The 13,791-nt window shown below is 38.4% G+C and overlaps 1 protein-coding gene across 4 annotated transcripts in view; it reads left to right on the top strand.

Annotated features, from left to right (window-relative positions):
• Positions 1-13,791, top strand: part of SEPTIN7 (septin 7) — a 79,656-nt gene that overhangs the window by 45,849 nt on the left and 20,016 nt on the right. For all 4 annotated transcript variants that reach the window (XM_032105107.1, XM_032105115.1, XM_032105119.1 and 1 more), the window contains exons 4-6: positions 6,504-6,610; positions 12,409-12,509; positions 13,128-13,262. In XM_032105107.1, coding sequence (XP_031960998.1) covers positions 6,504-6,610; positions 12,409-12,509; positions 13,128-13,262 — 343 coding nt within the window. The remainder of the gene's footprint in view (positions 1-6,503; positions 6,611-12,408; positions 12,510-13,127; positions 13,263-13,791) is intronic.

The raw sequence follows: 13,791 nt of genomic DNA, 5'->3' as shown, positions 1-13,791 counted from the left end.
AATCTGTTGCAATATTCTTCTGAAGTATTTCCCATCCCTGCTAATGGCTTTTCTGAATTATTTAAATGTCATCTATGACAAGAATGATATGCCAAGAGTCTGCCTTCAGTTATTGCACTTCTAGTTCTGCTCTAAGAAAATTGATTAAATTGTCTTACTGTATCCTGAATGCTGAATTTTTATTGCTGTTGATGCAGTTGCTGATAGGCAGAAGTGAATTTATTGCTGCTAGACTTCTTCGTTCCTCTGTTTTGCTAGGAGCATCTTTGTGGCTCTAACATATGTTGCTTCCATAATTTATGCTTCATATTCAAGTTGTGAAATGGTGGAGCTTTGGCTTTCTTCCCCTTATAAATGTCTATAAAAGACAAAGTTGATCATTCGCAAGATTTCACATGACACCATCCTACATGGAGTAGTAGATATATGGCAGCAGCGTGGTCCTGCTCCCATCCTCCTCCTGACGGTTTTCATTTGGATGTTCTTACGTGTTTATTGAATGTTGGTTTGTATTTTGTAGAGCACTGAAGGCAGGAACTAGCTTTTACGAAAGCTTCTAAAATCAGACTTGAAATTAAAAGCATCTTGCAGGCTCCGTTTTTGTGGTTGTCTATAATGACATGGCAGAGCACCATTCCCCCTCGGCAAGAGGGTGGTTCCATCATGTCACTCGGCATAGTTCAGACTCTTTGATTATTCATGTAACTTCCCTTCTGTATAAAAGCAAAAACCTGCGTGTTACAGTGTCGTCAAAGCTATTGCACATTTGCATAAAGCTGCAGGTGCTGTCGTGCACATAAACTGTGAATTGTGCAAGGATGAAAGAAGATGAAATGCATTATTTTTTATGCCTTCTGACAAGCTTTTTACCCTTCTTTGAGTCACCAGCATCAAACTAATGGGATACTATTTTAAGCAAAAACTGTCACAATAATAAGAATTTATAAAATGGAAAAATTCCATGAAAAAACTTGCTCACCAGCTGAAAATAAAATATGCTTTGATGTAAACATTTTGTGTAAGTAGGCTGTGGAGAAGTACAACATTTTTCTATTGAATTTGATCCCTTTGTAACTCCTTGTGGCTATCAAATGTGCTATCAAATGCACTTCATCACAGAAGTAAGTATTTTTGGATATCTTTATTCTGAAGAAACTGTGAAGCAACTGCAGCTTATGCTTGACTGTATCAAGGAACTCTAAATACATGTTTTTATTTAGAATGCAGTGGAAGCTTCCAAAAACCCTGTGCAATTTGTAGAAACCTGGTTGTCTTGGGGCTTTATTGGTGGTTTATCTCGAATAATCTACAAGTCCCACAGGGGTGAGTTACCTTCTCTCAGCCATCAGAGTTAGCAGTTAGTGCATGTTTTGAATCTGCAGTTCCTGCTGTGTCCAGTTAATAGAGACAGTGACAGAGACTGGGTCATCTCCTTGGTGATGATACATGAAGCAAATCACTTTGAGCAATTTAACTGAAGTCTTGGTTTATGGTGCTGCAAAGCATTTTTCTTGCTGGTGGGTGGTTCCTTGGCAGTCTTGTAGTCCCACCTGGAGTTTAGGAAAGCAGCTTGAAATTCCTAAATACACATAGCACTTGTGGTCATGTTCCCAGTGGTGCAGCTGACTGTCACAGGGCGTAAGCATGAAATACTGTTTCACTGGTAGATAGCCAAGTAATGATACTGAAGAGTAGAAAACTTCTGGTGATTTCTGCAAGAGTAACTTGTGATGAAGAGGTAGGAAATAAAACATGCAGAAAGCACGCTGAATATGTTCAAGATTGGTTGCTTACCTTGATCACTTGATATGTTTAATGAGCTCTCACATGAGGTCATAAACCTGAGAATGCAAGTCACGCTTTTAAGTTCAGGGCTTGGATTTTAGAAAACAAGATCCTGAAAATATAGAAGAAAACTGATCCTGGATTTTCAGAATGATATGGTATCTAGAAGAGGTAGTGTGATGCATTTTTGAGAGGGGCAATTATGAATGAGAAAACAGCAGTCTCCACCAGAAGTTACAGATAAAGCTGGAAGAAAGCTGGGTTGGACTGGTCTTCTTGCCCATTTTTGTCATAGATTTTTGAGTATGAATGGCAGAGGCTGAAAAGTTGGGGGAGGTTGGAAATATGCCACATTCTCAATGTGCTGCAGCAATGAATGGTGAAAAAAGCGTTATTAAGGGTAACAATTCACTTCCATCATCACAGGGAGGAGATGCTGGCAGTTTGAGGGTTTTTGTGGTAATAAAGTCATAGCAAGAACTGATGGAAACAAGTTAGATGTGAATAGATTTTCGAGCTGATTATCACGGATTAGGATTTCTCGTTCATTTACAGGGAGGGATTTAGAAATGAAGGTGAAAGATTTATGTAGCTCCATTGAGCTAGTTACTTATTTTTTTACCTGAGCGCTGCTTTCCCCCATTCACATGGATTGCACACCGTTGTTCAAGTTTTTTGGTTGTTCATTCCCTTTACTTACTTGCTTTAGTATTGTTCTGGAGACTATTTACTTGGTTTGCAAACTATTCCAGTGGTTGCCAGTGGTCTCCTCTGACCCCCAGAGATATGTTTGAGATGCATATGCTTGAGATATAAAAGAGGAAACTGAATGTGTTGGTTTTATTTTTTTCTTGGTCTCCCTTCTCATGTTACAGCTAGACTTACATGACTACTACTACTTGATCAGTGTTTTGTTCACAGAAGAAAAAATTTTGCTATCCAAGGTTAATTTTAAATGATGTGCTATGGGCCATCTTTATAAAGATGCTAATGGTCAGAAGGTAATTGTTAACCTAAGTGTATAAGAAGAGTTCCACTCTTTGTACTGCCATTTAGAAATTCATGGACTTTAGAAGAGTTGGAACTTTTGCTAGTCCTGTAAGGGCTCACAAAAGCTCTTCATTCACAAGACTGACAGAAGTATGTTAGTAAAAGCACATGCTACCAAGAGTGGCCAGCTCCATGTGTTTGGTTGTGACTATAAAAACAGCTTGATAAAATGTTAACATTTTGAAACACTAAGTTGCTGATAAACAAGAGACACAAAATAATGAAGAACAAAAAAGAACAATATTCAGAAGAACTTGAAGCCTATGTGAAATATTTAGTGGGAGAGAGAGGGCAAGGTAAAAGCAGGACCTGGATACCAGAAATAATTAACCTTTTGAATTCAGGATTACCCTGCAGAATGTTTTCCTTCTTTTCTTCTTTTTAAAGTAAATTTCTAAAAATCGCTCACTCTAAGTTGGGCTCCTAGGTCTAACGACATCGTAATTCATTAAGTGATTAGAAGTTATTACTGTTGAAAAGGTTCTATTACATTGTACCCTTTGGCCAGTTCATGTAATGGTCAAAGGACAAAATCTCATCAGAAGTGCTTACTGAAAGCGGGAAGATACATTTTATTTGGGATGTATCTTTTTGTTTCTGCAAACGCAAATGAAACTTCACTTGTTTTCCCTTCTCCCTTGGGGTTTTGTTAGTCGTATTCATAGCCTGTTGCATCCTTGGAAGCTGATTTCCCAGCCTTTCCGGTAGGCAATCCTTTCAGGTGAATGTGGGTTTGAGCAAGGTGGAGCATGGGAAAGACAGAGGGTTTTGTTTGGGTGTGGACTTAAGGGGGCTTTGTGTGGTTTTGTTTGTTTTGGGGATTTGGGGGGGTTGAATTTTTTTTTTTTTTACTTTTTACAGTCTTTCTAGTGAAGATCAGAATATTTAAATGTGTCCAGAAAGGCTACTAGAACTGTTCGATTACAGTTGATTTCTCTAATCCTGCTTTCTCTGTAGTCAGCAGAGAAATTCTTGTTTTATTACAGTGGAAGCAGCATAATTCCCCATAGTACAATATTAAATGTTCCAGTTAGGGGTTTTGCCTACAGTTTCAGTGCAATTGTTTTATTTGATATTTTAGCCTTTTACTACCATTGTAGATGTTGACCCTTGCATCATCTAAGGCACTACTGCATCCAGGATTGGTGCATTGAGGCAAGCTCTTACATGTAGTACCTCAATTACTGGTAGCAGTTAAGCAGTTTAAACTGTTATAATCTGCACTGGCTGATTACAGCATGGTGGGTAAGGATATCTAGAAAGCTGGGCGCCTTTGGGAACAAGATTGTGCATAAATATCCTTAGCATACTTTCTTTTCACTGATTTCAGCTCAAAATTGTCTTCATAACTTTGCAGCTGTAAGGGGGCCAAAGGGTGAGGAGGGGAACAAACCTCAGATTTCCCAGGGTGTAATGCTTCAGCAGTTCAGGGTCTGCTTGGTACGGAGTGCCAGAACTGCCCAAGCTATCTAGGGCAAACTGCTGGTTTTCCATCACATTCTTTTGAAGCTGAAAATCTTACTTCCATATGTTGAATTTTAATGACAACTTGACAGGCACTCATTTTCAAGAGAAATGGTTGTTCTCAGTGTTTTTCACCTTAAATTCTTTAGCATATTAAGACCAGCAGTAACCCTAATAGAAGGGAGAAGAAGGGGCAACCCTTTTTGTATAATGAAGTAGAATCTGATGTTAAATTCTTTCTTCAATACTTTAGTAGGGTGACTTTTGCAAGATTCAAGTTAAAAAGCAGAGGTCACTGAAAGGATATGAATTGTACATTTAAAAATCAGAGCCACCCTCTTGAGGGCTTCAGTAGGGTGGATAAAAACCTTCAGTTTAACTGGAATGGTTTGCATTTCTTGAGCAGGGCTGTGAGATGGAGACAGTTAAGCTTTAACCAGGGTGCATCTATGAGATTGGAAAGTTGTGCATTTCAGGAGCTTCTTTGTGTTGCAGAATTGGTAGGGAGGCCCCTCGGCTGCAGCTGACCCTGCCCTTAAAGTCTTGCAAATGCAGAGTAAAAAACTTGGGTCCTTTATAACCAGACTCGGAGGCACTGTGTTTACTGCGTAGTTCTAAGTTCCTCATGAATCTAACCACGGAAAAAGGCAAAATCTGCAGGGTACTAGTGAAATCTTGTCAGCAAGCATGTCCCTGCTGTCTTGCATAAACCTGTCCTGGTGGGGTTAGTGTTCATTGCTATCTTGAGACCGTAACTTGAGTATCTCCCTTTTCCTTGGCTGCCGCAGCCCATCAGCCTGGCTGTGGCCAGCCGCTGCTCCCAGCACGGGTTAGCTCATCTGTCCCAGAGGGTGGGGTTTGAAGAACAAGCTCTACTGAGAGCGCAGACAGCCGGCGGGAGCTCTGGTTGCAGTGTTTCATCAGCTGCTAATCCGTTTACCGTGTAGCTAATGAGATTGCTCTGCTCGGTGCTGCAGACACTCTGTGCTACACCACTGTAATCGAGATGGCTGGTGTGTATGAGCCAGCTCCTGTAGGAAACCCAGATACCTATTGCAGAGGAGACAATTAGTAACTACTTTCTGTTCTGTAACTCTTGCGTTAACCCAGGACATTTATCTCAAGACAGGCTTGGAAATTTTCTGAGTTCAGTCTCTAAATCAACACAATGTTTGTTGGGGTTAGAGTGATTAGTACTTTAGTTAAATTTTTCCTTTCAAGTATGGGTGCAGTGCAGTTCATTCTCCTCTTTCAGTGAAAGTATATAGTTTGCCCTCAAATTTGTTAGCTTGAAAGCAAATTTCTCTGTGTCTGTTTCTGTTTAGGTAAATGTATTAACAGACTGCATATGAAATTTGAACAGAAAGAAAGCATCATTTTTTTATACCTTTATCCTTAGTTCTCATGCCAGCGTGAATTGTTGTGTTGAAGTAGTTTCTTTACAATAAAAAATTAAACAAAAGACTTTTCTTTTAAAATACTCTAAGTAGTTGATCTGAAATTCTTGCCCTTGTCTCTGTAGAGCTGTAAATGGAAGGTAATATTTGCTGTGGCGTGTTTAACTGTATTTGCTTGGATTGTCATGGCAGTAGTGTCTCCAGATTCTTCAGCAAGGCTGACTTATTGTTGCTCATGCACAAATTACCAAAAAAGCCCAGATAAAATCCAGCCCCCTTCTGTGCCCCAACAACAAAATTCCCAGGCAACCACATAGTTTGAAACTTCATTTTATCTCTTGTGGCTTTAATAGTTATAGCAGACTAATCTCAGTCTTTCTCCCTCCCCCCACTCCCACCCCTGCTTCTTTTTTCCCCTTCCTGATAATAAAGACACTCAAATAACAATATTTGAAATAAAGGAGACAACATAATCTGCTTTGGCACTATGATTAGTTTTACCAGGAAGATAGCTTGTGTATAAAATTTAATGTAATATTATCTTTGTGTGTTGTAATGGGAACAATGGACAAAAGTGCTGAATGCACTCAGTATGATCAGAAAAATAAATGTTTATAGAATCCAACAGTGACAGTGGGATTTGAAAGGTTTTCCTTGAAATTTGAAAAGATGATAGATTCTCAAACTCTTAGAGTGCAGTGCATGTTTTCAGGTACTATGTTTCAGGAGTGTTTGAAATGTAGATCTAAATGTTTATATTTTACATGATACTCCTGGTTTTATTGAAACTGTTCTGTTTTCTTCTAGGTGAATCTGGACTGGGAAAATCAACATTAATCAACTCATTATTCTTAACAGAATTGTATTCCCCAGAGTATCCAGGTCCTTCACACAGAATTAAAAAGACTGTACAGGTATGTCTGGGGTAAAAAAGGTACAGCCTGAACATTGTAACTTGCAATTAAGTAATGTAAGGTGATACACAGTTATTACATAAGCACCTGAGTTCCAGGATGCATTCAGTCATGATGTGAACCACTAAGAAATACTCTGTGTGTCTTTCAGTCTATCTTAGCTATACAAAACTTCCAGGTTCTCAAACCTGTAGCCTGTAGAAATGTGGGAACCCTGAAGTGTTTTGCCTGTAGATTAGAAAACACATATGTGTACAGAAATTTTTGAAAATGTAGTGTTTATTATCAATTAAAATAGTCAGTAAATCTGTAGAAATACATAGATGTGCAGTAAAACCTGTGTGACTGTTGAAGGCAGGCTTTTAGAGGCCAAATGCTAAAGGATTTCACAGAAGTGCGGGGACCTGGGGTATAAAAGTATCTGCGAGTCTTCTGCAGACTGTACTGTTTGTGGTACCTTGTTTACCTGTTACAAGTTGTTATTCTGAAACATCAGGGACTAGGATGAACCTGTCTGACTTTAAGCACTAGACTTACATGGGCAAAGATGATGTTCCTGCAAATGCATGATGCAACTGGAATATTTGGTCAAAGACTGGAAGACTGAAGTTGATCCATTTGTTTTGTGTAATAACTTGCTACTGATCAATTATATTTCCTCTCAAAAAAAGGAGCATGTTTCCTGTGTTACAAAAAGATTATTAGAAATAACAATTACCTAATGCTAAGAAATAATAATGTTATGGGTAGTTTAGGAAATCATTGTGTTCGTGGGGTGTTTTCTGCCTCCACAGCTGACCAGCTGAATAAGGTTGCATGAACTCTGCTTATCTGGTTTGATTTGCACTTGTTTAAGACTTTGGTGAAGATACCTTATGATAATCTAACTTCATACAGGTGAGGACCAAGGGTGCTCACCATCGCTGCTGTTGTCCAGCAGAGTTCCTCCAGCTGCCAAATTCAGCTGTGGCTGAAGTGACTGGATAATTGCAGAGTTGTCATAAAGTGATTAAGCCCTGTGTTGAGTTAGGAGGGTATGCGTGGTGCTAAACAGAAGTTGTAAAACAAGTGCTTTTTTACTCATTGAAATTAAGTGATTCAGCTTCAGTGCTGTGAACCACTGACCTTACTGCTTTGTGGGACCTCTTTTTTTTTGTTCAGGATTTTAGGTAAGACATTTTCTAATCCAATGTCAGAACACTGAATAATTACCACAAGGTAATTATTACAAGGAAGAAGTTAGTTATGCCCGTATTGAGAAGTTTGAATGGCGATGCTTGTCAATGAAAACTTGAATGCTATGAGAAAATGAAGTCATTGTGGAATACAGATTTTTTAATTTGGAGGAAAGCTTTTGAACATCCTGAGTTTGATTACCAATACGTTAATACTTTCTAAGCTTTGATCATTTCTGTTAGGGTATCTTATACGTTTAATGTAGAACCATAGTGACTGACAAAATGGACTTGAAAGCTTGTTAGCAGGGGCATCAGACCATTATTTGTATTAGAAAGGTTGAGATGTTAAGTGGAAAAGAGGTCTTCAAAGAGTTAAACTCTCATATAATATGCTTATTACTGAACTAATCAGTGACTGTTCAAAAACCAAATAGAAGGGTGACTTTTTTTATAGGAAGAGAGATGTAGCGTGATTTCTTTACTGATGATTACACACTGGTTTAGCAGAAGTTAAACCAATTCAGGTTATGTTAATAGAATTTTAGTTTAAGTAATTGTGGGATGGATTCCCTGTCATTGGAAGATTTTTGGTTTTTTCAGTTGGGAAAAATCTTTGGAAGAATTTGTACACAAGCTAACAAGAAGAAAACCCAGACCAAGACATCTTTCAAAGATAACTCGCTCCCACCCTAGTTAGAGGTGCATCAGTGTAAGAAAAAATAATATGAAACTGTGGAATTTCTGGAATTTGAGTTAAGTACTTTCATCTGTTAGGTGACAAGATTAGATGACCCTGTTCATTCTGACCATCAGGGGTGGTTTGATTTGTAATGATTTACTGGTTGAAGAAAAAGATCATCTTTTTTCAGAAAGCCTCACTTAATGATTTTTTTTTTTTTTACTTTGTAAAGCTGGAAAGGAAGGGGGGGGGAAAGGCTTGAACAGAGCTCAGGCTGATAAGCCATTGCATTTTTTTCCTACTTCCACTGTGTGGGCTAAAGCTTGAGGCCAAGAGCTTGCCAAAACTATATTCAATAGTAAATTGGGTTCTGACACGACTTAGAAAATAATATGGTGGGAATGAAGTAGATTTAAAGACCATCTTCCCCTCTAGAAACTACTGTTTACTTTATCTAATAAGTACTTTCTTTTTGTTTACTTGCAATGCAACTTTGCTTTCAGTTCCTTGGGATGAATGAAAACTCAGTGTAGCGTTTTAAGGAAGAAACTGGGAAGTATCTTATTTCAGTGTAAGTGAGGATAAAATTGTTTCCCCCTACAAGCTTGAAAATCTGTATGTGCTAGCAACTATGTGTATGATCTGGAGGTGTTTCCTGTCAAATATTGAAGAATAAGCAGTGGGAGCTGCTGTTTGGATCTACTGGATTTGTACTCTGCCAGTGAATACCTTTTTAAGTTGAGGGTTTTGTAGGGTAGGGATGAGAGGAAACCACCTCATTTGAGCATCCTCAAATCTTGGTTGTAATAATCACCTGTTCTTGTATGGTGGGAACAACTTACTGATCAGGAATTGTCTGAGAGGCTCTCACATAGATAAACACAAACTGTGGTTTGGCTTGAAAACCATTGCAGTTTGGAGTTGTTTTGTGAGGCAGGTCCTTTGTAATAGTCCCATAGAAAATGCAGAAAAACAGTTAAGTGATTTGATGTCAGATGAATTCAAAGGAAACATATTCAGAAATGAGGGGCTATTAAAGGTGTTTCCTCTGATCATTATCTGACTGCCTTGAATGCAAGATGTTAAAGGAGTGTTTCATCCAATAAAAAGCTGTAACAAGCACCAAGTCATGAACGCTGTGTAGTAACTGCCAAGGAGACCCGTGTGACCTAGCTGACTGGAGTGCATGGGAAAATGGCTGTTTGGAGGAGACTTCTCTTAAAAAGTCTTAAATTCCAAGACTTGAACTAATGTTTTCCATGAATCCCTTGGGAATACTTGTAAATCAGATGATAGGATGCAGTTGGATGCTTAACTATGAATGACACTAGTTTACAGTGATTTTTTGGATCTTTTCCAGATATTGCTGCTTTCTGTGCCTTTGACCATGTATGGACACATCCATTTAGGTTAGAAAAATGCAATTTTTGCAGAGGCTTTGTGGCAGGGTCTTCATCTACTGTTTCCTGCCAGTAGAATCTACTGCTTACAAGATATAGTGGATGTGGTCTGATTGTCTGCAGCAGAGATTCAGTTGCTGCAGACCATTTGTCAGAAGGTGACTTCACAAATTCAGCCGAACTTAGATTTTACAAGCATACGGAATCAGGGAAAATGTTTGGCGTGACATTTCTGAGGCTCTCCTGACCTTTCTTTTTTCCTTTGTTATAAACGTATGTTCAAGATAATGTTTTGTTAATTGCTTCTTTTGTAAAAGCATTCCACTGTGAGCCCATAATAATTTAATGGTTCTTGCTGGGAATTTTTGTGCTGGAAAATGAAGCTGATACCTTGTAGCTCTTGGCAAGAGTACATCTCTTAGCATTATCTTCTCTAGTATTTTGCAAGTGTTGTGGGTTTCTTATACTTGCAGAGAGCTTGGTAATAGGAGGGCTGTGTGGTTACTATATGCAAGATAGCCAAAAGAATGCAAGGAATCAGAAGTTAATCTCTTGTGTGTTAAAGCTTGTGAGTAGTAAACTCTTGGCTGAGTTGGCTGTGGCTGGGGATTACTGTCTTGAGTTCTGGTATAAATTGTGTACAATAAAATTTCTTTATAGAACTCTTGAGGATGGGGGGAAGTAAGCTCACCATAATTAAAATGTAAGTTTCTAAAGCAGTGCATATACTCCTAGGCTCTCATGGCTTTCAGCTGCACACTTTTGGAGGGATGAGAGTTGTAATAGATCGTGAAAGAGTAACTTGGTGGTGTCTTAGGCTGGTGTGTGTATGGTTTTGTTTGGTTGATTTTAATTCCTGGTTGTTTACACCTTCCTAACCTTGCAGTCAGGCCTGTTCATGTTGGAGTTTGAATTGGGTGGTCTTAAAGTCCAGCCCAACCTGGATACTTCTGTGACTAGCTCCCTGGTAGCTGTTAACTCTTTGAGAGCTATCAGCGAAAGGGATTGATCTGACTTGGCTAGGATCCCTAACTGATGAGTAGATAAAAACAGCATCCTGCATACTCAGAGGTTAAATATGAAGCTTTCTTTGTAGGTAGTTACTGTTTTCTGTGATTCTGTATATTCTCTTTTGAATTATAATCAAGTGTTTTGCTTGTGCAAGAGGTACTTAGTTTGACTTTCTGCAGTGTTAATTTATCTTGTGGATTTACATTGCATCACATAAGCAGTGATTGCAGAGCGTTTGCAACAATGTTCAGGTGTGGCTGTGAGAGTCTGTTTCATTTATATAACAATTAGGGATGTGCAAGAGCTTAAGAAGCATTAATATGATATTTCTCAAACCTTGAACTAGTCAAGAGACCATCCAGAAAGGGCTTATTATAAATAGAACTTTCTTTTCTTTCCCCAGTTAGCGTTTGAGTGGCTTAAGGAATGTTAAGCAATGAGCAACAAGGTGGCATCACCTTGAGTCTGCCAGCTCTCGTGTGGTTCACATGCAAAAATGGCTTGCATTGTTGTTTTCTTGAATCCCTGTCTGGAAAACAGTGTCACTAGTGATTTAAGAGGAATTGTTTTAATATCAAGGAGAAAAAAAGATGATTAAATGTCCAAGCAATTGGAAAGAAGCCAGCTTGAGTTTGTCATTTTGTACTGCTGTGCATCTTACTGATAGGACAGTGGTGTACAGCACTTTCTCACGCAGATGGACCTGACATTGGCAATATCAATAATTACTGAGATACAAGTAGGAAGAAGGGGGTAGCAGTCCATGTGCTGTTTAGCCTCGATCTTCTCTGTCATGACATGCTTAATCTGTTTGATGACATGTTCCCTGCAAGCTGCCTGAGCTGTGCTGCAGATCGGTGGTCATAACTGGAGGCATGAATTCCCACACCCAGATGTTGCATCATTCCTTGTGCTGATGCATTTGCCTTCTGAGACGGGTTTCCATCAGTGACCTGAGTGAACAGGAACCCAATCCATTACAGTCACATGAGGTCTAGCTCAGCAGATTGCAGCCAGATTGTATTACTTTCCAATATAATTCTGTCTGTAACAGGAAACCCTCACTTTGTGATTCCATTCCCAACCATTATGGAGAATAAATGTATTCTTAAAAATACAGTAACAGGACTAGAAATGTTTAAGGTGCTTGGGGGGAGGATGAGTTTTGAAAAGTGTCATTTTCTTTGAACTGACCGAAGTTTGCAACTTCATCAAGTTTAATGCCTGGTTAAGGTTTTTCCTGTTTAATCAGGAATTAAAATATTAAGCTATCCCATATACTTAAAGGGGGTTTTTTATCACTGACTTTATTTAAATAATGATCTTTTTCTTTTAAAAAATTATTAATTATTGTAAAATAATTGAGGTTTTATGAGCAAAACACAGACACAGCGTACCTCTGAAGCCGAAAAGTCAGCAATTCTTTGTCAGACTTCTTACTCATTGAATGCTTTTCCCAGTGTTTAAGATAGGTGACTAAATTGCTAAGAATTTTATCTTACCTTATTCACCTTACCTTATTTCATTTAGGTTGAGCAGTCAAAAGTTTTAATCAAAGAGGGTGGTGTTCAGTTACTACTTACGATAGTTGACACACCAGGATTTGGAGATGCTGTGGATAATAGTAATTGGTAAGACATTCTTTGTATGTTCTCCCATGACAATTCTGCATTGCATTTTGTGCATGTGTGTGAGAGATAATACTTTGTGACATATTTTAAAATGCAGGCTTCAGTATTCAGTTAAAATATTAACACTCTTAAACTTTTCCTTTAGCTGAAAACTTCTAACTACTGTAATTCCAAGTACCTTCATAACTTGGTTGAAATGCTGCCATCTTTTCCCCTTAAACTGAATGGTGTGTTTGGCTCTTTATGCAATTTATGCAGTGTGCTGAACCATCTTCCATGCTGTCACAAGATGTGTTCAGTGAAGCATATTCCTTTGGCTACTGTTCTTAAGTATTCTAGTTTATGCTTTTACGATGACGGTGATTGTGTTTGAAAGGTTTTTTCAGTGGACTCACACATTGTATCTTCGGAACTATGTAACTCAATTTTAAGTTGAGGAGCCGGTCTCTTGAATTGCAGTGTAGAAGAATCTTAATTTTAAAAAGCAAATGAAAAGTGAAACAAAAAAAAAATCAACCCAAGCTGTGGGGAAATGGTGACCATCTATTTCTCAGCAAAACCAGATTTCTTTACGTAAATAATGTAACTTACAAGTTTTTATTCATATAATCTCTACAGCTGGCAGCCAGTTATCGACTACATTGACAGTAAGTTTGAGGACTACCTGAACGCAGAATCTCGAGTGAACAGACGCCAGATGCCAGATAATAGAGTGCAGTGTTGTTTATACTTCATTGCTCCTTCAGGACATGGGTTTGTATTAATGTATTTTATGTTTTCATTCTGTCTCCTATCTCATATAAGTATCCAAATTTGGCAATCTAAGTTCCAGATAGGATTTTCTTAATGGCCTGCAGATCATGCCTCATTTCAAAGAGGAGTTTACTTTGGCTTGTCGAACGTTAGCAAGCCAAACACCAGAAAATAAGATTGCACATTAATTGCATAACAAGAAAAACAGAATTCTAGCAATGAAAAATACAAAGACATTGACAAGTGCCAGGTCTGTGATATCTATGTCTTTAGATCACATTAGAAGGAGAAACTGGTTCACATGTCAAGCAACAAGATTTTTCATTTCCACTCTTCCTCACTCCCTTTAATGCTAAATTATAGATGGGAAGTTTCATGCATCCTTGTAAGCATGCTTTAGTTCACTTGGTGTGTAGTATTTTGTCCAGTGGCAATTCCAGTGTAGACATTGCAGATTTTTTTTCAGTTATTATGTTATCTTCCACCTCTGCTTGGTGTTTAACTTGATCAGACTTCTATCTAGTGGTAG

The sequence above is a fragment of the Corvus moneduloides genome, chromosome 1 (assembly GCF_009650955.1).
Source record: "Corvus moneduloides isolate bCorMon1 chromosome 1, bCorMon1.pri, whole genome shotgun sequence".
In the NCBI taxonomy this organism is placed as follows: domain Eukaryota; kingdom Metazoa; phylum Chordata; class Aves; order Passeriformes; family Corvidae; genus Corvus; species Corvus moneduloides.
The sequence above is the reverse complement of the archived record's forward strand: the minus strand, read 5'-3'. Positions and strand labels throughout refer to the sequence as shown.